Source organism: Acinonyx jubatus, chromosome E1 (assembly GCF_027475565.1).
Source record: "Acinonyx jubatus isolate Ajub_Pintada_27869175 chromosome E1, VMU_Ajub_asm_v1.0, whole genome shotgun sequence".
In the NCBI taxonomy this organism is placed as follows: Eukaryota; Metazoa; Chordata; class Mammalia; order Carnivora; family Felidae; genus Acinonyx; species Acinonyx jubatus.
This window is the reverse complement of record NC_069397.1, coordinates 5,791,214-5,813,029: the sequence shown is the minus strand read 5'-3', so window position 1 is coordinate 5,813,029 and position 21,816 is coordinate 5,791,214. Positions and strand designations below refer to the sequence as shown.

Here is a 21,816-nt window from a genome sequence, read left to right as displayed (position 1 = left end):
ACTTCATTCGCGAGGTTTGTTTGCTTCGCAGATCTGGTTTTAAACTTCTTCCAGTCACCAAATGTGTCAATCTTTATAGATTCCGAGCTGCTTCTTTTAAAAGAAGGTTTGATAATGCCCTCCTCTTTGTAAGATCACAAAAGCGTTCACCCAAGTTTTCTTTTAGTACTTTTTATGTTTTCATTGAAACATATTTAAATGCAGCCATCTGTGATATAAGGAGGGAGGAACCCTGCCTCGCTTTTCTCCAGATGACTAGTCAGTTGTTCGACACCAGCAAAATCCAGCAGTCAAGGGCAAATGGGGGAAACAGGAAAGGGTGTATGTCCAAGGGGGGCCGCTGGAGCCAGCGTGATGGGCTGGGTTGTGTCCCCCTAAAACTCATCTATGGACATCCTCCCCTCCACAATGTGACTGTGTTTAGAGACAGGGCCTTTAAAGAGGTGACTGAGTTAAAATGAGACTATTGAGGGGCACTTGGGTGGCTTAGCTGGTTGAGCGTCCGTCTTCGGCTCAGGTCACAATCCCACGGTTCGTGGGTTTGAGCCCCGTGTCGGGCTCTGTGCTGACAGCTCAGAGCCTGGAGCCTGCTTTGGATTCTGTGTCTCCCTCTCTCTGCCCCTCTCCTGTTCATGCTCTGTCTCTCTCTCTCTCAAAAATAAACAAACATTAAAAAAAAAGAAAAAGAGGGGCGCCTGGGTGGCTCAGTCAGTTAAGTGTCCGACTTCAGCTCAGGTCACGATCTCGCGGTCTGTGAGTTCGAGCCCCGCGTTGGGCTCTGGGCTGATGGCTCAGAGCCTGGAGCCTGCTTCCGATTCTGTGTCTCCCTCTCTCTCTGTCCCTCCCCCGTTCATGCTCTGTCTCTCTCTGTCCCAAAAATAAATAAACGTTAAAAAAAAAAAAACAAAAAGAAATACTCTTTGGGTGAACTAGAAAAGCAAACCGCTGGGGCATCTGGGTGGCTCAGTTGGTGAAGTGCCCGGCTTTGGCTCAGGTCATGATCTCACAGTTCGTGGGTTTAAGCCCTGCATCGGGCTCTCTGCCATCAGTGAGGAGTCTGCTTCGACTTCTGTCTCCCTCTCTCTCTGTCCCCGCCCTCTCAAAAATAAACATTAAAAAATTAAAGAGGGGAGTCTGGGTGGCTCAGTCGGTTCAGCATCCAACTTCGGCTCGGGTCACAATCTCACGGTTTGTGAGTTTGAGCCCCGCATCGGGCTCTGCACTGGTAGCGTGGAGCCTGCTTGGGATTCTCTTTCTCCCTGTCTCTCTCTGCCCCTTCCCAGCATGCACACACTCTTTCTCTCAAAAATAAATAAACTGAAAGAAGGAAGGAAGGAAGGAAGGAAGGAAGGAAGGAAGGAAAGAGAGGGAGGGAGGGAGGGAGGGAGGGAGGAAGGAAGGAAGGAAGGAAGGAAAAGAACGAAAGAGAGGAAGGAAGGAAGGAAGGGAGGGAGGAAGGAAGGAAAAGAAGGAAGAAAAGAAAGAAGAAAAAGAAAGAAGAAAGAGAAAGAAGGAGGAAGGAAGGAAGGAAGGATGAAAGAAAGAAAGAAAAAAAGAGGAAAGAAGGAAAGAAAAAGGAAAGAAAGAGAGAAAGAAGAAGGAAGGAAAGAAAGACAAAGAGAAGAAAGAAAGAAAGAAAGGGAAAGAGAGGAAGGAAGGAAAGAAAAGAAAGAAGAAAAGGAAGAAAGAAAGAAAGGGAAAGAGGAAGGAAGGAAGGAAAGAAAGAAAAAAGAAAGAAAGAAAAGAAAGAAAAAGAAAGAAAAAGGGAAAGAGAGGAAGGAAGGAAAGAAAAAGGAAGGAAAGAAAGAGAAGAAGGAAGGAAAGACAAAGAGAAGAAAGAAAGAAAGGAAGAAAGGGAAAGAGGAAGGAAGGAAAGAAAGAAAGAGAAGAAAAGGAAGAAAGAAAGAAGAAAAGGAAGAAAGAAAGAAAAAAAAAGAAAGAAAGAAAAAAGAAAGAAAGAAAGAAAAAGAGAGGAAGGAAGGAAAGAAAGAGGAAAGAAGGAAAGAAAAAGGAAGGAAAGAAAGAAAGAAAGAAGAAGGAAGGAAAGAAAGACAAAGAGAAGAAAGAGAAAGAAAGGGAAAGAGGAAGGAAGAGAGGAAGGAAGGAAGGAACGAAGGAAAGAAAGAGAAAGAAAGAAAAAGAAAAAGAAAGAAAAGGAAAGGAAAGAAAGGAAAGAAAAAGAAAGAGAAGGAAAGAAAGGAAAGAAAGAAAGAAAAGGAAAGAAAGAAAAAGAAAAGAAAAGAGAAAGAAAGGAAAGAAAGAAAAGAAAGAAAAAGAAAGAAAGAAAAGGAAAGAAAGAAAGAAAGAAAGAAAAGAAGGAAGGAAGAAAAGAAAGAAAGAAAAAGAAAAAGAAAGAAAGAAAGAAAGAAAGAAAGAAAGAAAGAAAGAAAGAAAGAAAGAAAGAAAGAAAAAAAGAACGAACGACAAGCAAACCACGAAACCCAACGGCAGGGGCTTCCTGTGATTTAAACAGAGGACCAGCCTGGTGGGTCAAGGCCACACCAGCCGTGTGCGAGGGGCGGCTGTGCACAGTGTGGTCTGCACGCGCCCTGCCAACGCGGCCAGCGGGAAGGGGCGTCTCGCTGTGCCATCCTCGGCTCCCCGGAAGGATCTCGAGCGGTCCGTCCACATACCTTTTCTTCCCGCGTGGCCCCTGCTCCGTCTCCGGCGTGGCCGTCCCGCGGCTGCAGCTCCAGGACCGTGCGAAAGAGCTTCTCCGAGGTCTGGGTCAGGAAGCCGATCTCGGCGTTGGGGTGCAGGCCGTAGAGGTGGGGCGACTCTGCCGGCAGCTCGGCGTCAATGTACTGGAAGCCGGGGGCAAGCTCGCTCAAAGACAGACCGAGACGTGTCTCCCGTCTGCCATCTCCCACTCCGGGTCGTCCTCTGAGGGACGGCGGTGGGTCACAGCAGGCGTGAGGCACCCGCGTCCCTCTGGCCCTCCAGGCGGACGCCGTTCACCAACACCTGCTGAGACGTGGACATGTTCTCCGCCTCCCGGTGACATCCTTTCTGCCAGCCTCGCCTCCACACCATCTGGTTTTGTGCGCCAGGCGCATTTCCGGAAATTCCACGCCCACGGGGCCATGCTCCTTTTGCAGAAGCTTGGGGGACTTGATCCCTCCCAGTCTGCCCTGCTCCTGCCGCTCCCTGGTCTACACCTGTCCCTCCACACACACGGAGGGCCTTCTCAGGGTCCTTAAGAAATACGGATCCCTTCCTGGTATGTCACTCAAGCTCTCCCAGGGTCCCCGCCCCTTTGCCCTTAAACTCCTTTTCTCCCCCCCCCCCCCCCCATTTATCTAAATCAGAGATCACAAACCTAAATGCAAATATGGGACCACAGATGCAAAAGAGAGCTTGTGGGACAAGGCGAGGTTCGCTGATAACCGGGGAATTGGGCCCCTGGCAAAAATTACTTGAATTAGAAACATTTTTTTAATCGTGCCATCCAGGCAATGCACCCCTACGGTTGCTTAGGCTGGGTCCCCAGCTTTGAAGGCTCCCTTTCCTCTCCGAATGTTCTGAGTGCCCCTTCTAGTTCTTTGCACTACACAGTGAGAAAGTGCCCCTCAAGGTTGGTTCCTAATTTGATTTTGATGATTTCTTGGTGTGAGCATCCTCGAGTCTAAGTGAAAGATTGCTCATCCCTCGAAGGCAAACTTGTGTATTTATTTTTGTATTTCTTCCGGCCCCCAGCACACTCCTAAACTCTTGGTAGGTGCCCTGTAACCACCTATTAACTGGGGGATTAAAGAGAGATGTAAAGGGGCGCCTGGGTGGCTCAGTTGGTTGAGCGTCTGGCTTCGGCTCAGCTCATGATCTCATGATCTGTGAGTTAACTCAGATCTGTGAGTTAAAGCCCCGCATCGGGCTCTGTGCTGATGGCTCAGAACCTGGAGGCTGCTTCGGATTCTGTGTCTCCCTCTCTCTCTGACCCTCCCCCACTCACACATTCTCTCTCAAAAATAAACATTAAAAAAAAGAGAGGTGTAAAGAAAATCCTCACTTGTTTTGAAGTGTGCAAACCACACCGTTTTTGCCCATTTCTGGCTCCAGCCTCTTGTTGGACTGCCCCGTGGACACTAGGGGGTGCTCTTGCACAAATTTCTTGGCTAAAGCCCTGAAGCCTTTTGGGAAAGTAGTTTAAAAATTATCTTCTTTTTTAAAAAATTTAAATTCAAGTTAGTTAACATACAGCGTAGTCTTGGCTTCAGGAGTAGAACCCAGTGATTCATCTCTTACCTACGAAGCTCAGTGTTGAGCCCGACAAGTGCCCTCCCTAATCCCATCCCCCATTTAACCCGTCCCCCCACCACCCCACATTCCTCTTATTTTCTTTAAATAGCCTTACCATTTTAAATTTCTTTTCATAGGTCCAAGGTTTTCTGCATTGAATGACTTTGACATCTTATCTTTTTAAATTTTATGAATTCAAAAAAAAAATTTTTTTTTTTTAAGTTTGTCGTTAATGTCTTGATGACCGGTATTTCCTTTAAGTTTGGTATTCAAAGTTATTCTAGGCATGTTCAAAGTCAAGCGGCAAAAAAGATTTTTTAAAAAAATGATCTTCTAATCTATCTCCCGTGGCAGCCTAAATGGGCAAAGATGGGCACTTTAAAAATAGCTGTGGCCACAGTGAAATGAGAAGTCAGAAGAGCTCTCTGGGAATGTGTGTGTGCACATGGGTGTGTGTGTCTGTGTTCACAGCAGCCCTCAGAGACAGGGGGGCTAAGTGATCTGCCCACAAGCTCCTGTCCCTCTGAAGATACCTAGAATCACTAATATAAACTTTACCCAAAGTTGGCTAAATTCTGAACCTGGAATTTTCTTCCTAATGGCTTTGTCAATATCTTGGATGAAAGCAATCTAATGAAAGCCCCAGATGTTATTTGTAGAAAAAGAGCGACAAATAGAATTATTGAACCAAGCATCAAGAATAGAAAGATCTCCAAAAGCTCAATTGTTATCACTAATTTGAGGCGAGGCACCCAACAGCTCTCAAACCGAACAGGGCAAACCTGGGGCTGAGAACCGAACTCCATATGAGCTCTGTTCTTTATTTTTGTATTAAAAAAACCATTTTTTCCCACGTTTGTTTATTTTTTTGAAGGATAGAGAGACAGAGCGCGAGCAGGGGTAGGGGGCAGACAGAGAGGGAGACACAGAATCCGAAGCAGGCTCTGGGCTCTGAGCTGTCAGCACGGAGCCCGACGGGGGGCTCGAACCCACGAACCTCGAGATCATGACCTGAGCTGAAGTTGGATGCTCAACCGACTGAGCCACCCGGGGGCCCCTGAGCTCTGTTCTTTAGGCCATTCCTCCCTGGCCCTGTGTGTGCATCCTGGTCCTGCAGAACAGAATTGAAGGAAGGCCCAGGTCCCGTATGAGCAGAGCCTTACCTGATGGTAACCAGCGTAGTCCAGGTTGCCCGGGAGTGGGAACCCGGGTGCCAGGCACAGCTCTCCTTCTAGCATTTCCGGTCTGATGAATTCCTCCAGATAGGTCCTGCAGAGCCTCCGGTCCCAGTCGTCTGTGATGTGGCCTCCATACATGATCTCTCCAAAGAGGTAGCGCAGATCATCATAGGGGACCTGAGACACAGGGAAGAAAGACCTCCACACAGACATCGGGGCTGCCCTGACGCGTGGACAGAGTGTCAGCCGCAAGATGGGATGCCTCTCAAATTAGAAGCAACGCTTTCTTCACCTGCATACCCCTAGTGCCCCGAAGAGTCGGGCACGCCTGGGAGCTCACGAAATGCTTGAGATGTTACAGCCAAGGGTGAGGAGAGGCAAGGTGCCAACCCCCTTGCATATATGCCAACCCTCTTCCACGGTCATTAACTGTGGCAATCAAGTCAGGCTTTACCTACAAGTCCTTTAAATAAGTAAATGTCAAATGGAATAAAGGAAGAACCAGGATACTTGTCTGTCTAATTTCCTGCCATTACTTAGTGCATTAATTTATGGTCTCCTTTCAAAGTTCAAAGTGAATGAAATAGAGCACAAAAGTCACGATATTGGAGTCAGGCGGGAAACCACTTGGGGAAAGCCATGTCTCAGTGCAGGAAATGAGGAGACGGTGCTATGGGGGCAAGGGCCGTGGAGCTGGGGGCAGAGGAGTAGCTTAGGGCTTCTGGGCCTGATTCATGTGCCCCACCAGGAAGGGGAGGTGGCCTTTGCTGATACTATGTTTGGCCTGCTAACTAGAAGAGCCTTCATGGTCTACACATTCCCTTAAATGGTGTTCTTGGCTGATTAAACTGGGAACTTGTATCAGGTGAGCATGGGGTCTCTTCTGCCAATCCACAGCACCCCACAATGCCACAGGCGCACAGGGGTGGTCTGGTGGGCCCTGGGACAAAGAATCACACCAGGCGTGAGTCACCAGTTTGGTTTCCTGAGCTTTCCTGGCCCTGACATCCCGTGGTGCTCTTTTTGGCCTCCCGCTGGCCCCGGGCTGGTCCTTCCTCCCTCTACTTGGAGAGGGTCTAGATGGTCCCCAGCGTGTGCCCCCTTTACCCTGTGCCGATGCGACATCATCCTTCTGAGAGGTGGCCCTCCCCGCCTCCCCCTGTGCTGGCCGGGAACTTTACCTTTGCGTTGGCCTCCAGGAAGTTGTACAGCACGTTCACAGAGATGGTGAGGTCCCCAGTGTTGAAGGGGTAAGGGGAGTTCCATCCCTGCGGCCCAAACTTTCGTCTCTCCGCCACCACCCCGTGAAAGTAACAAAGAGCAAAGAGGATGCTCTTAAACTCCGTCTCCCGGGAGCACATCTCCAGCGTGTCCTGAAAGGAAAGCGTTGCCTCCAGTGTTAGCAAAGACCCGCCGTTGTGCAGCACAGAGCAGGGTGTGGGTTACGGCGGCCGGAAGTCATGCTGGACGAGGTCACCGTACGTCCTGGTTAGGTTTTGGAGCCACAGTAGGAATGCAGGTCGCGCCGTGGGTCAGCGTGGGCTCAGGGTTTGAGGGGACCTTGCAGAGGGGCTGGGTTCTAGATTAGAATCTGAGTTAAGATTTAGGTTCAGGTGATGACAGGGCTTGCTTTACAGTTAATGTTGGCCCCCGTGGACATGCCAAGCACAGCTAACGGGAAACAGGGTAGTGGGTCCTGAGAGCTGTGTTGGTCTTAGGAGTATCACTTTGTGCTGGGGTGTGCGTGGGGACTCCTACAGCATCATCTCTGATTTCTCCCCTTCCTGCTATGCTTTTCTTTCCTTTTTATTTTTTTAAGGTTTTATTTATTTAATAAATAAATAAATAAATAAATAATATATAAATAAATAATAAATGTCTGTACCCAACATGGGGCTTGAACTCATGACCCCGAGATCTCGAGTCATAGGCTCTACTGACTGAGCCGGCCAGGTGCCCCACTTGCTACGCCTTGCTTGCCCATTGTGGGACTGTCATAGGTGTAATTGCTGCTTGTGTGGCTGAGGTTGCTGCTGAGGGAGGGACGGGACACGAGAGAAACAGAGGAGTGCTGCGCCCTTCACCGTAAACCTGACAACATCAGAATAAAATAACCGTCCCCGATCAGCACGGCTAGCAGCAGTAAAAAGAGCTCCGTCCCGCAGTTTGTCCCTTAAATGGTTAAAACAGGGCTCTGAATTATAGGGGGTGTTCATGGGGGCCTTGGTTCCAGGGCACCCATAAAAGCAGAATGGAACAATTAAAACCCTTGCGAGCAATGGATATACCCGTAAGTCTGTCTCTGTTTCTCAGAATAAGTCACTGAAGATCGCTCTCAATGGCCAAAGACCCAACGGTGGTGGGGACAGAATAGCCAGGGAAAGCCAGCACCCTTGGGATTTATTTCCCAGTGGCCTCATAACCAAGGCTGGACAGGGGTTTGGCAGGGAGAGAGACCCAAGGACAAGGGTCTGTGGGTAGGCTGACAAGATGAAGCCATGCAATGAATATAGGATAATAACCCTACAGAGGGATAATCTTGTATAATAAATCATTAGGAGATTTGGTATCTGAGGCAACTATGGCCCTTCTCCCCGGATCTGCCCAAGACCCTCAAGGCAAAATTGCTGAGAGTAGTCTGTGACTGTGCCCTTAGACGGAGCTTGCTAACTAACCGCATCCCAATGGCTTTTTCTTTTCAATTGTTAATTAAAAAAAAAAAATTCCTGGTGGAATACACACCATAGAATCTGTCATCTGCACCATTTTGAAGCGAACATAGCTCCGTGGCATTGCGTATGTTCACCCTGTTGGGCAACCCAGTGCCTTTTCTGGGCAGCAGTGGTTTTGCTTGGAACGAGCTACTGCCTTCCGGGGAAAGAAGGCTATCGATTTCAAAGTCGAGAATGTAGATTTCCCTTATGTGGAATATAAGATGTAGAAAATTTAGAAGTTCTGACCTCTGGAACAGAGTACCTAGGGGATTGGTCAAGGCCTATTTAGGAAGAAAAATGTATTATTTTATTTTATTTTTATTTTACTTTATTTTATATTATTTTATTTTATTTTACTTTATTTTATGTTACTTTATTTTATCATTTTACTTTATTTTATTTTATTTTTCTTTAGCATTTCACTTTATTTTAAAATTTAAAAAGAAAGGAATGAAAATGCCCTGGAAAAGAGAGCACCCTACTTTCTGCTTCATGTTGCAACGGGCAGGTGTTTCTTAACGCAAACAGCCTGAATCTCCTGGCCATGTTTCCCCATTCCCGGTTCTGGATTATGAGTGGGTCGGGGGGTTCGGATGGGAAGGGGGTGAAAAAGAGGGCTGGAAAAGTTTTGCTTCTCCTTCTCTTTCCTCTCCGAGTGGGACTGCTTGATCCCCACACTACAAGGGGCATCATGCACTCAGTAAAAAAAGAAAACAACAAAAAACCCTTCACATTAGGGGCCTTGGGTGGCTCAGTCAGTTGAGGGTCCGACTTCAGCTCAGGTCATGATCTCATAGTTTGTGAGTTCGAGCCTCATGTCGGGCTCTGTGCTGACGGTGTAGAGCCTCCTTGGACTCTCTCTCTCCCTGCCTCTTCTCACGCGACTCTCAAAATTAACAAATGAATAAAAATTTAAAAGAGAAAAATAAAACCCAAACCCCTTCATGTTAGTCTAAGTGAAACCAGGCCCCAAAGGGCCCTTAGTCCTGGTGGTTTATGTTGGGTTGGTGACAACAGGTGTCCTGTGGGACGGCCCGTTTCAGGGTTCCTAGATGACCCATTGGGGACTTGTGTCGAGTTAGAGCAGGGGCTCTGCGAAGCCAGAGATACAAAGAGGATCATCGGAGAGGACAGATCCTAGAACCCTCCCCTTGGACTCCACTGAGGCCCAGTGTGGCAGATGGATTTTAAGGTGGCCCCCAACCTCCCGGCCTTCACACCTTCGTGTATTCCCCTCCCCAGGATGGTGCAAATCCCTGAGGAAGAAGCTACCAGACAGCCTGCCTTCTGGAGAAGATGCAAAAAGCCTGAACTACGGACTTTGCAAGTGCGACTTCACACATGGAGTTAGTTACCCACCACCCTATTGTTGGCTTTCAATACACGCCCCACAACACGAGTCTTGGATTCCCAGTAATGGGCCTTCCAGTACCTACATCTGAGCCCGATGCCCTGCTATTTATTCCCAGTTCCATTGTAGCACAGTGTCCCCAGAGTGGCCTGTACATTGGGATCTTCTGGAGGGCTTGTTGGAACACAGATTCCTGGGCCCCACCCCAGAGTTTCTGATTCAGCAGATCTAGGGTAGGACCTGAGAACTGGCATTTCTACCAAGCTCCCAGGCACTTCTTCTGCCCTGGGGGCCACGCATTAAGAGCCTAACATATGATTACGATCCCCACATCTGACACCTGGATTCTCTGGACCCTTGACATTTGAGATGCACGTAGATGTCAACTGTCACCGCGTGAACACGAGTGTCAACCCCCTGCTTGAAGACAGCGTGCAACCGGTGTGTGACTTCAGATTTCTAGCAATGTGGCCCCTCTCCACCTTGGGATATTTAGGTAGCACGGAGGCTTGCAGAGAGCTCCCCCGTGCCTCTCGCCGAAGAAAGCCCACCCTAAGCTCAGCTCCCCCAGGTGTGTCTGGGAACTGAGAGTTGGGTTGCACTCGGTGGGCGCTGGGAGGAGGCCGGTCACAAAGGGAATACGTTTCGCCCACGTGGCACTGCTCTGAGCCCAGTCACCCCCTCGCCACGCCCCCCCCCTCCCCGACAGGTGCATGCTCTTCTAACCCAGTTGAATCAACTCCTTGGGGGGGGGGGGCGCTCTTCTCCCCTCCCTCCCCGGAGCTGTACCTGAGTGAAATTGTCCAGGGCCTTGTGTAGGTTGGTGTGCATGCCTGTGGGAGGCTCGTTGGTGATCTTGATGGAGTTTTCCAGGATGCCCTGGGGGATGATGTGGCCCTCAGGGGAGGGTGCTGGCTCCGCACTGATGAAGACCCTGAACTCTGGGTGGCTGTTCTCACTGTGTTCCTCCAGCTTCTTCTCCAGGGTGCTCAGCCACTTGGCCACCAGGTGGATGTTCTACTGGGAAGGAAAGATCCCAACCACCACCCCCCCCCATGCAGGCATTTGCTTAGTTTTGTCAGCAGCAAACAGTTTCTGGAAGGCAGCTAGAGGAGGGACCTGGCCATCAAATACAGCTCACTGCAGCAGGAATCTTGGGGTTCCCAGCAATGAGACCTGCCAGTATCTTGCAGCTGAACCCTATCTCTTGATATCCCAAGTCTCCTTGGCACATTGTTGTCAAACTGGACTATGCATAGGAATCCGTCCCCCACCCCCATCTCCCCAGAGGGCTTCTTTTTTCTTTTTTCATTTTTTTTTTAACGTTTTATTTATTTTTGAGACAGGGAGAGACAAAGCATGAACAGGGGAGGGTCAGAGAGAGGGAGACACAGAATCTGAAACAGGCTCCAGGCTCTGAGCTATCAGCACAGAGCCCAACACGGGGCTCGAACTCACGGACCGCGAGATCGTGACCTGAGCTGAAGTCGGACGCTCAACGGACTGAGCCACCCAGGCGCCCCCCGGAGGGGCTTCTTAAAACAAAGATTCTTGGGCTCCAGCCCCGAGTATCTGATCCAGGGGGTCTAGGGTGGGGCCTGAGAATTTGCACTTCTAACAAGTTCCGGGTGATGCTGAAGATGTTGGTCCCCGGGCCACGCTTGAAGAGTCACACACACGGTCCACACGCTCCAAATCCAGATCACCACATCTGACACCTGCCTTACTTGGACCCTTGCTACACAAAAGCGGGGCCCGTGGACCAGCAAAGTTGGCATTACCTGGGGGCTAGGTGGGAACGCAGACTCTTCGGCCCCACCCAGACTTCCTGAATCGGCGCATTTTAATACGATCCTGCGGTGACTTGTGAGCGTGTTACAATTTGAAAAGCACTGATGTCAACTTCTCACGGCTAGCTTTCTGGAGTCCCCTCGCCCTCTCTGCAAACCATTCTGCTCAGTGTGGCCCAACTTATCTTCCTAAAACACACGGGGGCATTTCGGCTCACATACTGGAAGGCTTCCTGCTCCAAGAGCAAGCTCCTGTGTCTGGTCTTGGAGGCCTTCTCCCTGCCGCCCCCCCCCCCCCCCCCGTGATTGCCATCTGTCTGTCTGGTCTAAGCCCACAGTTACTTCTTAGGGCTACTCTGCAGAATGCACCTTTCGCTCCGGAAAGGATAGCCGCTTGGCTTTTTTGCAATATGTTTCATTGTGATGGGCAGATAAAGGCGCCTCGGTAAATATTTGAGGAAGCCTGCTCGCAGAGCCTTAAATACACAGATTAGCACTGAGCACAGGACTTGGCCGCAGCAATCTGGCCTCTGAGTGCCGCTTTCTCTTCTATAAAAGGGGGAAGTAACATCGGCCATCCTTATTTCACAGAGTTGCTGCAAATAACTGAAGGCAAAGGCAATGGATTTGGAAGGGCTGGTGAAGTGAAAATTTGTTAGAGAATTCATTTATAATCACTCTGTCGGAGCTAAGACTTCAGCGGGCCGCCTGGAAAGCCGAGGCTCTGTTGGCCAGGCGGGGCGGGGGCGGGGGGGAACCTTTCTTGTTTTATTTTTCCTCGCATTGATTTCTTCGTTGATTCTCCCGCCCAACGGGCTTTTGCTGGGTGTCTACTATGTTCGCGGGGGTGTGCTGGGTGCAGAAAGGTGCTGGAGGAGGGGATCTCTCCTAAAGGGAATGTGGTGAAGGACGCGGTCGTGACATAAGTGCCTGTGCCACACCCAGGGCACTCTAGCAGAGGCGGCTGTAGGCCGTTTGGGAGAAAAGGGAACTGAGCCACTTGTTCCGCCCCGGCCCCAGCTCCCCCTGCAAGTTGCATAAAACAGAGGTAAGGGGACAGGCGGCCACAGGAGAGGGGCCACTTCGCGTCTTCCTGATACGCGTGGGAAGGGATCACCGGGTGAACACGATCCGGCTTCCATGGACTCAACTGGATACCTACTCCCTGAGTAGGCACCGAACAGGATGTGGGTGGAACTATTTAAACTAGAGAGAGTAGGGGCGCCTGGGTGGCTCAGTGGGTTAAGAGTCCGACTTCGGCTCAGGTCATGATCTCATGGTCCGTGGGTTTGAGCCCCGCATCCGGCTCTGTGCTGATGGTTTGGAGCCTGGAGTCTGCTTCGGATTCTGTGTCTCGCCCTCTCTCTGCCCCTCCCCTGCTCATGCTCTCTTTCTCTCTTTCTCTCTCTCTCTCAAAAATAAACAAACATTAAAAAAAGATTAAACTAGAGAGAGTGGCAGGGGGTTTGAGGGGCGAGGGACAAGGAGTTATGGAGAGGGGTGGGGAGAGCAGGACCACATAAGAGGGAAGGAGACAAGATCGGGCAGCGAGACGGGCAAGGGTGTGGAAGGAAAGGCAGGGGAGAGGGGCGGCAAGGTCAGAGGAGCCCAGAGACTGTCAGGTCCAGGCAGCTATGGGGTCGAGAATGACCCCCATCGGGGCAGAGGGGTCGTACCTGCAAAATAACCCAGTGACCTTTCTTGGCAGCCAGGTCCAGAGCAGCCTCAGCCACCACCTCCTGTCCTTGCCCCAAAGACACGTTGTGAAAGTTCCGGTTGTTGAAGGTGTAGCCGAGCTTTTTACCTGAAGGGGTATAGAACTGTCCTTAGAATCTCTTGGGCCCAGGATCTGTGTTGTCATAGGTCCACAAGGAACATTCGCCTGTCTCCCAGTCACTCCCCCAACACAGGCGTGTTTGAGCCTCGAGCCTCCTACGCTAACCCTCTTCCTACCCTCCGTTCGGGGACGGAGGGTACATCTGCCAGCTTTCCGTCCCCAAACAGAAGGAAGCACCCGGCTAGACTTCAATGCTCCCCCCTCACACAACCCCCCCAGGATGGACAGCAACGTTGGTGATCTTCCTAGCAGCTTTCATCTGGAGACCAGGCGTTGGTCCGCTACCCTAGAGGGTGAACGGGCTCCCAGGCCAGCCAGCGGGTGGGTGTGTCCCCTTCTGACTTGCTTGGACCTCTGAATATATTCTCCCCCGAAATCTCCTGGGAGGCGTGGCCAGTAGGGGCAGGACCCAGGTAGTTCGGGCTTCCTGTACTTTACCCCATAACAGCCTCCTCCCGTTTTTCCCAGCACGTAGACACGTTTGATCTCGTCACGAGAGAGGTGATCACGTCTGAGAGCAGAGAAGCACAAGGCAAGGGCTTGGCTGTGCAGGTGGAAATGTTCTGTGCCCGGAGAAGGGCGGCCGGTATCGGGAGTGGGGCAAGGGACCTGCCATGTACCAACGTAAATGTCACAATCACCTCCCTGGCTGTGAGTCCAGGAAAACCCTCACACAAAGACATTAACCTTGGTAGGGAGGCCGGCCCGATTCTGCCTGGCTGTCCGCCGTGAGCCCAACACCAACGACGTTTAGAGCAATTACATAAGATTCTTTAGACAAAGGGTCCTAAGAGTGAAGGAATTTCTTTCTAGGAAGATAGAGCACGTGAGAGACAAGAGAAGGAATTTAAAAGAGGAAAAGGATAACCACACGTCCTTAAACATTTCATTTCAGGGCAACTGAAATCGAAGATGCATTCCTCTACGTGTGCAAGAACACTTAAAGAAAATGGTCAGCGCAGGATATTTCTTTAACATACAAAAAAAAAAAAAAAAAAAAAAAAGGACAGAATCTCCTTCACAACTGTGTAAGAAAAAGCAGGAGGTTGACTTTTTTTTTTTTTGCAGTGAGGACCCGTTATGATAGATTCAGTCGAGATGGACCCAAGAAACACCCTTATTAAACGCTATAAATCCTGGCTGGCGAGAGAACCCATGTCAGCTTTCGAACCGGCACTAGAAACAACTTATTCCAGAGAAAATACCGGGCTACAAGGCGCCGGGATTATTGGATCGCCTCCGAGACGTTCCGTCTCACAAAGGAGGCTGTCTCTTTTCTTTGTTAGTGAGAGGTAGGGGAAGAGGGGCGCTTCACGGGCCGCGCAGGCTGTCGTGGGCAAAGTCCAGCGTGGTCCGGCCCGGATCAGCTCGCATGAATCCGGCAAGGCTGATGGGGAGATGCCGACGAGATTTACAAGGATTGAACGCTCGCAGCCAGGATGACTGTGGCACCAGCCGGTGCTGTGAGATGCTGGGGCAACCTTGCAGGGTCCCTCCATCTGCGACCGTGGGGCTCTCCAGACACCCTCCCGGGGCATCAGCAAGCCCCCCTCTCCTTCCACAGTCACGTTCTCTGGGGTTTCCACCTTCATACTGTTTTGCGCCCAGGCTCCCCCGCCCCCAACCCCCACTACCTTTAACTCCTCTTTCCTTTTCTGATCTCCCTTCCTATTCTCCGTGGGGCAGTGTCACCCAGAATGGTGTCCCATCTTTGCAGGGTGCTTCTTTGACCTCCCGTCCCTGAGGACCGTGGCACCTTCTGTGGCCCTCTCTTGGGCTCCCCAGATCCGTGGGGCTGGGAGGAAGGGGAATGTTTTTCTAGCCCACTCTGTTCCTGGCAGGCTATTTCTTCCCATCCTCATATTAAAAACCCCTTTTCTGGGGCGCCTGGGGGGCTCAGTCGGTTGAGCATCCGACTTTGGCTCAGGTCATGATCTCGCATTCAGTGAGTTCGAGCCCCACATCAGGCTCTGTGCTGATGGCTCAGAGCCTGCAGCCTGCTTTGGGTGCCGTGTCTCCCCCTCTCTCTGCCCCTCTCCTGCTCATGCTCTGTCTCTCTCACTCCCCAAAATGAATAAATGTTAAAAAAAAAAAAGGTAAAAAAATCCTTTTCCTTTTAAAGCATATGCCATCTGCCTATATTGTCTACTAACTTCTATGTTCTCTGCCCTCCGCCAACTTCCCAGTGAGATTTGCCTTTATCGGGGGCTTTGGAATTCAGTCCAGAATCCTCCACAAGTCCCATGTCATCACCATCCCAGTAAACCTCAGTGTCGCTACAGATGACTGAGCCAACATCCAGCCTCATGCTTCCTCATCTTCAAAGAACCTGACTCCATTCCGGTTCTGTTACACACCCCCCGTGGCTGCACCCAGGACGTCACTGTCCCAGAAAACTGTCCTGTGTCTGAAACATTCTTCACTCACGTCTACTCCCATCACTTCCTACTTTCTTCGCTGTTCCCTGTTACTCCCTTGTCACCTGTTATTCTACTTCAGCGAAATGTCCAGTCCATTGGCTTCTCTTTTTTTCTTCCTAATCTTCACAATTACTTCCTTCTTCTTATTTTTTTTAATGTTTATTCATTTTTGAGGGGGAGAAGGGCAGAGAGAAAGAGGGAGATACAGAATCTGAAGCAGGCTCCAGGCTCCGAGCTGTCAGCACAGAGCCCGACGCGGGGCTCGAACCCATGAATCGTGAGATCACGACCTGAGCCCAAGTCGGACGCTTAACTGACTGAGCCACCCAGGCACCCCATGCTCCCTCTTATTTTAATATGGACTCAATAATCCTTACTTGGAATGAAGACCTTAAAAAATCCTCAACTCTGCTTCCCCTTCTACTTCCTGTGTCACCCAACTTTCGCCAAATTCTCAATCCCGGATGAATTAACCAGAGGGAAAGGGAATACATTTGGTGAACGAGGGGCACCCCAACTTCGTGACTCTCACCCCCGCTGCCGTTTGGCAATCTTGCCACGCGCCCAGGAATTGGCTGCGTTGCGCATTCCCTACTTCCTTTAAAATTCCTAGGAGGCTCCGCTCTGCTTAGTTTGCGTCACTCTCTGCTTTCCAGGGAAAACACATGCCATGTGTCAGGGACTCCTTCAATTTCCTGCCATTTTAGCCGCATCCCTGCACGCTCCCATCTCCGTGGGAGAGGTGCCTTCTTCTGCTCCCTAAATCCCATCTCTTCTTAGATCATCAACCTTTGTCTGCCTACTCACGCCCCTGCTCCCTGGAACACGAGCAAAAGAGTCTCTCTCAACCCCAAAGTGAATATTTTGCCAATCTTGAAGCTGTTTGCTAAAACTGTACTTGCTTCAACCTGCCCGAGTCCCGGTGGACTGTTAAAGAAACGAGAACAGGGCCAATGAGAGGGAGAGGCTGCACACTACGTGCGGATAATCTGGCGACAGAAACACCAAACTGGAAACCGTTTCTTTGAACACACTGGGGAGCAGGCTTGAACAAATCTAAGCAAGCTCACAGTTCTCACCAGCATGTTGGAAAGAGAAACAGGAAGCCGCGGGAGGCAGAGGTGGTAGATACGGCTTCTTCCTGACCACAACACGGAAATAACCGAAATATTTGGTAAAGCCACGTAACTGAACAAAGGAGGACACAGACAGAGGAAGATCGTGCTAGAGTCACATGAAAGACCAGAGAAGATGCCTGTGTGTTAGGGTGGAAAGGGGAGTCCTGGGTTGGGAGTGAAGGGGAGTCTTGGGTTGGAAGGACCAAGGACAAAGTTGTGCTTCCAAAGGCCATACAGGAAGGAGCCAACCGAGCTGCCTCAAAGAACAGACGGATTATCACCTCCGTTATAATGCCTTACAATGCTACCGTACTCTTGACATTGTAAAGTCTTTACATGTCTTAGATTTCATTTTCATCCTACAGCGGCCCTAGGAGGCAGGTAAAACGGGTGATTGGAAAAAAAAAATGGGGGATTGCTTTTAAAAGAAGCAAAGGCACGAGCTCATGTGCAAATCAAGAGGTACGGCTCATTCAGGAAGGAGGTGATGAGGAAAGAGGAGAGAGAGAGAGAGTGTTACATCAAAGCACTTTCAAGGATTCATCTGACAAGGCAAGAAGAAAAACAGTGGGGGTGGATGGTCCTAGCTTTTGTGTTGAAACAGGGGCCAAGAAAAGTGAATTGAATTCCCCCCTCCCTTCCTCCTTCAAAATTATTGAGGAAGGAAAATCCTAGAGGAGACTAAGAGCCACAAAGATGCCAGAGGAGCACAGATTTCTGGTCAAGGGTCAGTGGATGAGCTTTAGGGGCTAGAGAGCTCCTAAACTCTACGCAGAACTTTGTCTGTGGGTCTACGCACCTGGGGCGGGGATGAGGGGCTGTGGTGGAAGGGGGCTGAGGCAACAAATCTTCCGGTTGACTCTGAACTTTTAAAACCCTCTCCAGGACTAAGAAGTGCCATACTGAGGGGTGCCTGGGTGGCTCAGTCAGAGAAGCGCCCAACTCTTGATTTTGGCTCAGGTCATGACCTCATGGCTCGTGAGGTGGACCCCCGCATTGGGCTCTGTGCTGATGGCACAGAGCCTGCTTGGGATTCTCTCCTTCCCTCTCTGCCCCTCCCCACCCCCCAAATAAATAAACATTAAAAAAAAAAAGAACTGTCATGTTGAAACAAAGGGATAGAGAAATGAAGGGGTTAAGCACATAAGTCACAAACTCGAAAATGGGGAAGGATGCCAAGCTCTGTAAGAGCCTAAGTGGAGTAAAACAGTGAACTGTCTGATACACAGCCTCTGCCCAAGCATAGAGGCAGTAAGTTTACTTAATAAGTTGGGGCTGGGGAGAGAAAGGAAAGTGTGAGTCAGTCATGTAGACGGCAAACTTGAGAACAGGAGCCTGTCAGGCAGTCTGATTCCATCCAAGATGCAGAAAGCATGGCTGTGGCCAGAGTATGTGTTCTAAATTGGTGAATTAGAAAATAAATCAAGCCATCCATGAGGCAAGAAGGAAGGGAGAGAGAGAGGAGACACAGGTGCGTAAGTAATCTCAAGTTGATGAACGGCAATATTGCTTCTAGTAAGGAAAGGTGTTGAGTTGAAGCCAAGGGCAGAGCTGAGATAATGTATTCAGAAACAAATCACCAATATGGACCAGGGCGGGGTCAGCTTCCCTGAAAGGACAGAAAGCTTCAAAGCACATGACGCAACAGACAGAGGTCAATTGGCAAAGAACAGTAGGAAATTGCTCATTGGCAGGGTATATAAAAGCTTCCAAAAAGGGAAAGATTGAGTGAAAATGAGGAAACTAGATCTGTCAATATGAAAGGAATAAAGTCTCCGGAAGCCAGAAGGAATACAGGACTCTATAAAAGGGTGAAACTCAGGAATAGCCGAGCTGTGACAACAGTTCTTATGATATTTACTCATTTATTTGTGGATTCATTCAACAAGTGTTTAAGGAGCACCTTTTCTCTGCTAGTTTTGCTTTTAGGTGCTGGTTCCAAAATGGTAAGCAACAGGTCCTGGTCCTTGACCTGAAGGATCTTGGTGACACGCAGGTAGGCATGCTCTGAGGCAAAGATATGTATGGCAGGGGACCGACGGCCTTGCAGGGAGGTCAGGAGAGGCTGATACCTGCAGGGTGAGTAGGCACGGGACTCTTGAATTGCTGGGGAGAAATAGTTCAGATAAAAGAAACCTCTTGTAACACTGCCCTAGGTCAGGAAGGCTCACGATCTACAAGGGCTGTGTGTCTGGAGTAGAGTGAGCTTGGGGGAAGGTAAGATCCAAGGCTTGGCACAAAGGCCAGTCCATGCAGGCCCCACGGACCATGTCAGTGGTACTGGACTTTACCTTAAGAACAATGGGAAGCCACCAGAGAGTTTTAAGGAGAAGAGTGATACAGTCGGATGTGAGATTTAGCAAGATGCCTTTGGCTGCAGAGATTGGCAAAAGATTGCAGGCAGGGGGTGAAGAACAGAAAATGGGTTAGGGGGCCACTGGGACAGTCCAAGTGAGACCACGGTGACTCAGACCAGGGAGGCAACACTGAGGACAGAAACACTGAGACCAGTCTCACATGGATTTAGGAGGCAGAATCCATAGGACTCAATGTGGTGGGTGGCAGAGGGAGTGTTACTGTGACCAATTCCAACATTTCTGGCATGGCCAGCTTCGTGAATGGTAGCGGTACTTACTGAGAACGAGAGAGCAAAATTTCCAGAGGTAGAGAAAACTAGGACTTTTCCACTTGAGATGGCACGGCGAACGCTGAGCAGATGAATGGAAAAAACCCACACCAAACGCAGCTCTTGGAATTTCAGAACGGGAGGTAGAGAGATAATCCTAAAGTTTCCAAGGAACAGACACAGGTAACCAACAAAGAAGAGAACAGCACCCTACTGGCCTATGATCTCAACCAAACATAACCGACTTCCTGAAGACAATCGAGCAATGTGGACACATTCTGAGTACAAATCATTTTGCACTTAGCAAAACTACCAAACAAGTGTAGGGGCAAAATTAAAGCCTTTTTAGACAGCCAAGGATTATGAAATTTTACTTCCCACGACTCTTTTCTGATGGCATATGCTAGCAAAACTGGGGTGAAAACCGAAAATGAAAGACGCAGGATACAAAAATGATAGAACTAAACTAGAATATAAAGAAAATAAGTCCCAGGGTGGGACTTGCCTAGAAAGCCACAGTGTAACTTATCTCTTTTAGAACAGAAGTGGGCCCTAGGTAGAGCATTTTCAAGAAAGATAACACTGGATTCTATTAGATTCTATATAGATAACGGGTATTCTATTCAATTTGTACAACAAATAAGAAGTGTGAGATATTAGTGATAATGGCAGAGGGGGCATTTACTTCTTCTTCCAAGAACAAGGAAAAGACCTTCAGAAACTCCCTGAAAAACTAAAAGCTCTTCGAGAAAAGCTTCATCTAAGTAGGAAGCAAACTGAAATTTGATATGACTTTGAAACTCCTTGCTGAGAACATTCTTTGAGAGACCCCTAGAGATTAGGACATTGGATCCATGAAGAAGGATATGTAATCCTAGCATATTTACGTGCCTCTTCAGTGAAGAATATGTATTTATTAACTATGACATAAACCCTATGTATCAGTTTTCAAATATTACAGTTAACTTGTAGACTAGGCGTGAACAACATGAATGATGGTAACATTAGAATGAATATATATTCATCCTTGTCTACGGAAAACTTAAGGTGCAGCTGATGTGAGCTGGAAAACTGAAATCTCAGCTTACACAGAGGGAAGTCAAGAGAAAGTATCTGGAAATCACGGAATAAAAAATTAAGTTTCACTAATGCTGTTAAAGTGAACATAGCCCATAGAGGAAGTAAACATTTTAATATAGCTATCAGTATTTGGGAGTTTGCAAACCAATTAGATAACTGGATAGAATGGACACATTCCTAAAAACAAATACCGAAACTGACTCAAGGAGAAGCAGAAAATTGGAATAGATATATAATAAGCAAAGACATTAAGCTAGTGATTCTTTTGTGTGTGTGTGTGTGTGTGTGTGTGTGTGTGTGTGTGTTCCAGTAAAACTTTATTGACAAAACAGGCACCAATCAGATATGACATGTGGACCACCACTGCTGATCCATGATAGAAATGAACAAACAGATAAATACATCTTATACTCTCCATGAGCAATTTTTAAATTCTAATTGTTTTTTTTCCCTAAAGGATGGGGGGGTAGGAGGAACCATTTTACCTGTGTGTCACTGTCATTTACCTTCTCGCTTACATTTGTAACTCTGGAAGCTAATAGCCTCAAACCAAACTTCCTGTCTGCTTTTAAGATACAGAAGGGGCTGGAACGTGTTATTGCGGGTTTTTTATTTTAAGGACCGAGATCCTGTTTGCTACTTTTTCCTCCCATCTAGTGAAGTTCTTCATACACAGACAGCTCCGGTAAGAGTTGAGGAGTGTCTCTTACGTGGCCACTACTCTTTCTTTCTCCCATTTCGCTGGCAACAATGACCATCTAATTTGGCCTTCTTTGGCATTGCTTATCCAAATAGAGAGTTAATATATTCAAAGATGAGGCAGATGCAATTTCTTTCAAAATGCAGGAAAATACCAAACGCAGAACTTGGGTGAGAAACTACTAGAAGAGACTGATCGTGGCCAAAATCAAGTCCAAAGGTTAAACATGTTTGCCCTCCTTATCTAAGGAATGAAAATGCTCAGATGCAGGGCAGAACCTGATCAACACTAAATTCTCTTCAGCAATTAGCAACTTCCGTCACCTGTTATTGCTTGGCTAGTGTCTTCCCGAAAGATATAGTGAAATGCTAATTTAGCCCTCGGGACCTGTGAAAGTCACCTTATTTGGAAATAGGGTCTTTGCAGATGTAATCAAGTTAAGTTGAAGTCATTAGGGTAGATCCTAATCGGGCTGGTATTTTCATAAGGTGACAGAAATCTGGACACAGACACACACAGAAAAGAATGCCACGTAAAGACAGGATGTGCAGGGAGAAGGTGGCCACATGACAATGGAAGCAACGATGGGAATGAGGTAGCCACAAGGCAAGAAATATCAGAGATGGCTGATAACTTTCAGGAGCTAGGGGAGAAGCATGGCGCAGGCTCGCTCTCAGGCCTCCAGAACCTTGCTGGCACCTTGATTTTGGACTTCTAAGCCTCCAGAACCATGAAAGCACAAATAGCTATTGTTTTAAGTTAGTCT

General features: G+C 48.7%; 1 protein-coding gene across 1 annotated transcript in view; it reads right to left on the bottom strand.

The window, feature by feature from the left end:
- DNAH9 (dynein axonemal heavy chain 9) overlaps window positions 1-21,816 on the bottom strand; it is a 334,173-nt gene that overhangs the window by 28,710 nt on the left and 283,647 nt on the right. The window contains exons 62-66 of the mRNA XM_027047332.2: window positions 12,946-13,073; window positions 10,269-10,496; window positions 6,596-6,787; window positions 5,400-5,591; window positions 2,634-2,804 (exon numbers count right to left, since the gene is read on the bottom strand). Coding sequence (XP_026903133.2) covers window positions 2,634-2,804; window positions 5,400-5,591; window positions 6,596-6,787; window positions 10,269-10,496; window positions 12,946-13,073 — 911 coding nt within the window. The remainder of the gene's footprint in view (window positions 1-2,633; window positions 2,805-5,399; window positions 5,592-6,595; window positions 6,788-10,268; window positions 10,497-12,945; window positions 13,074-21,816) is intronic.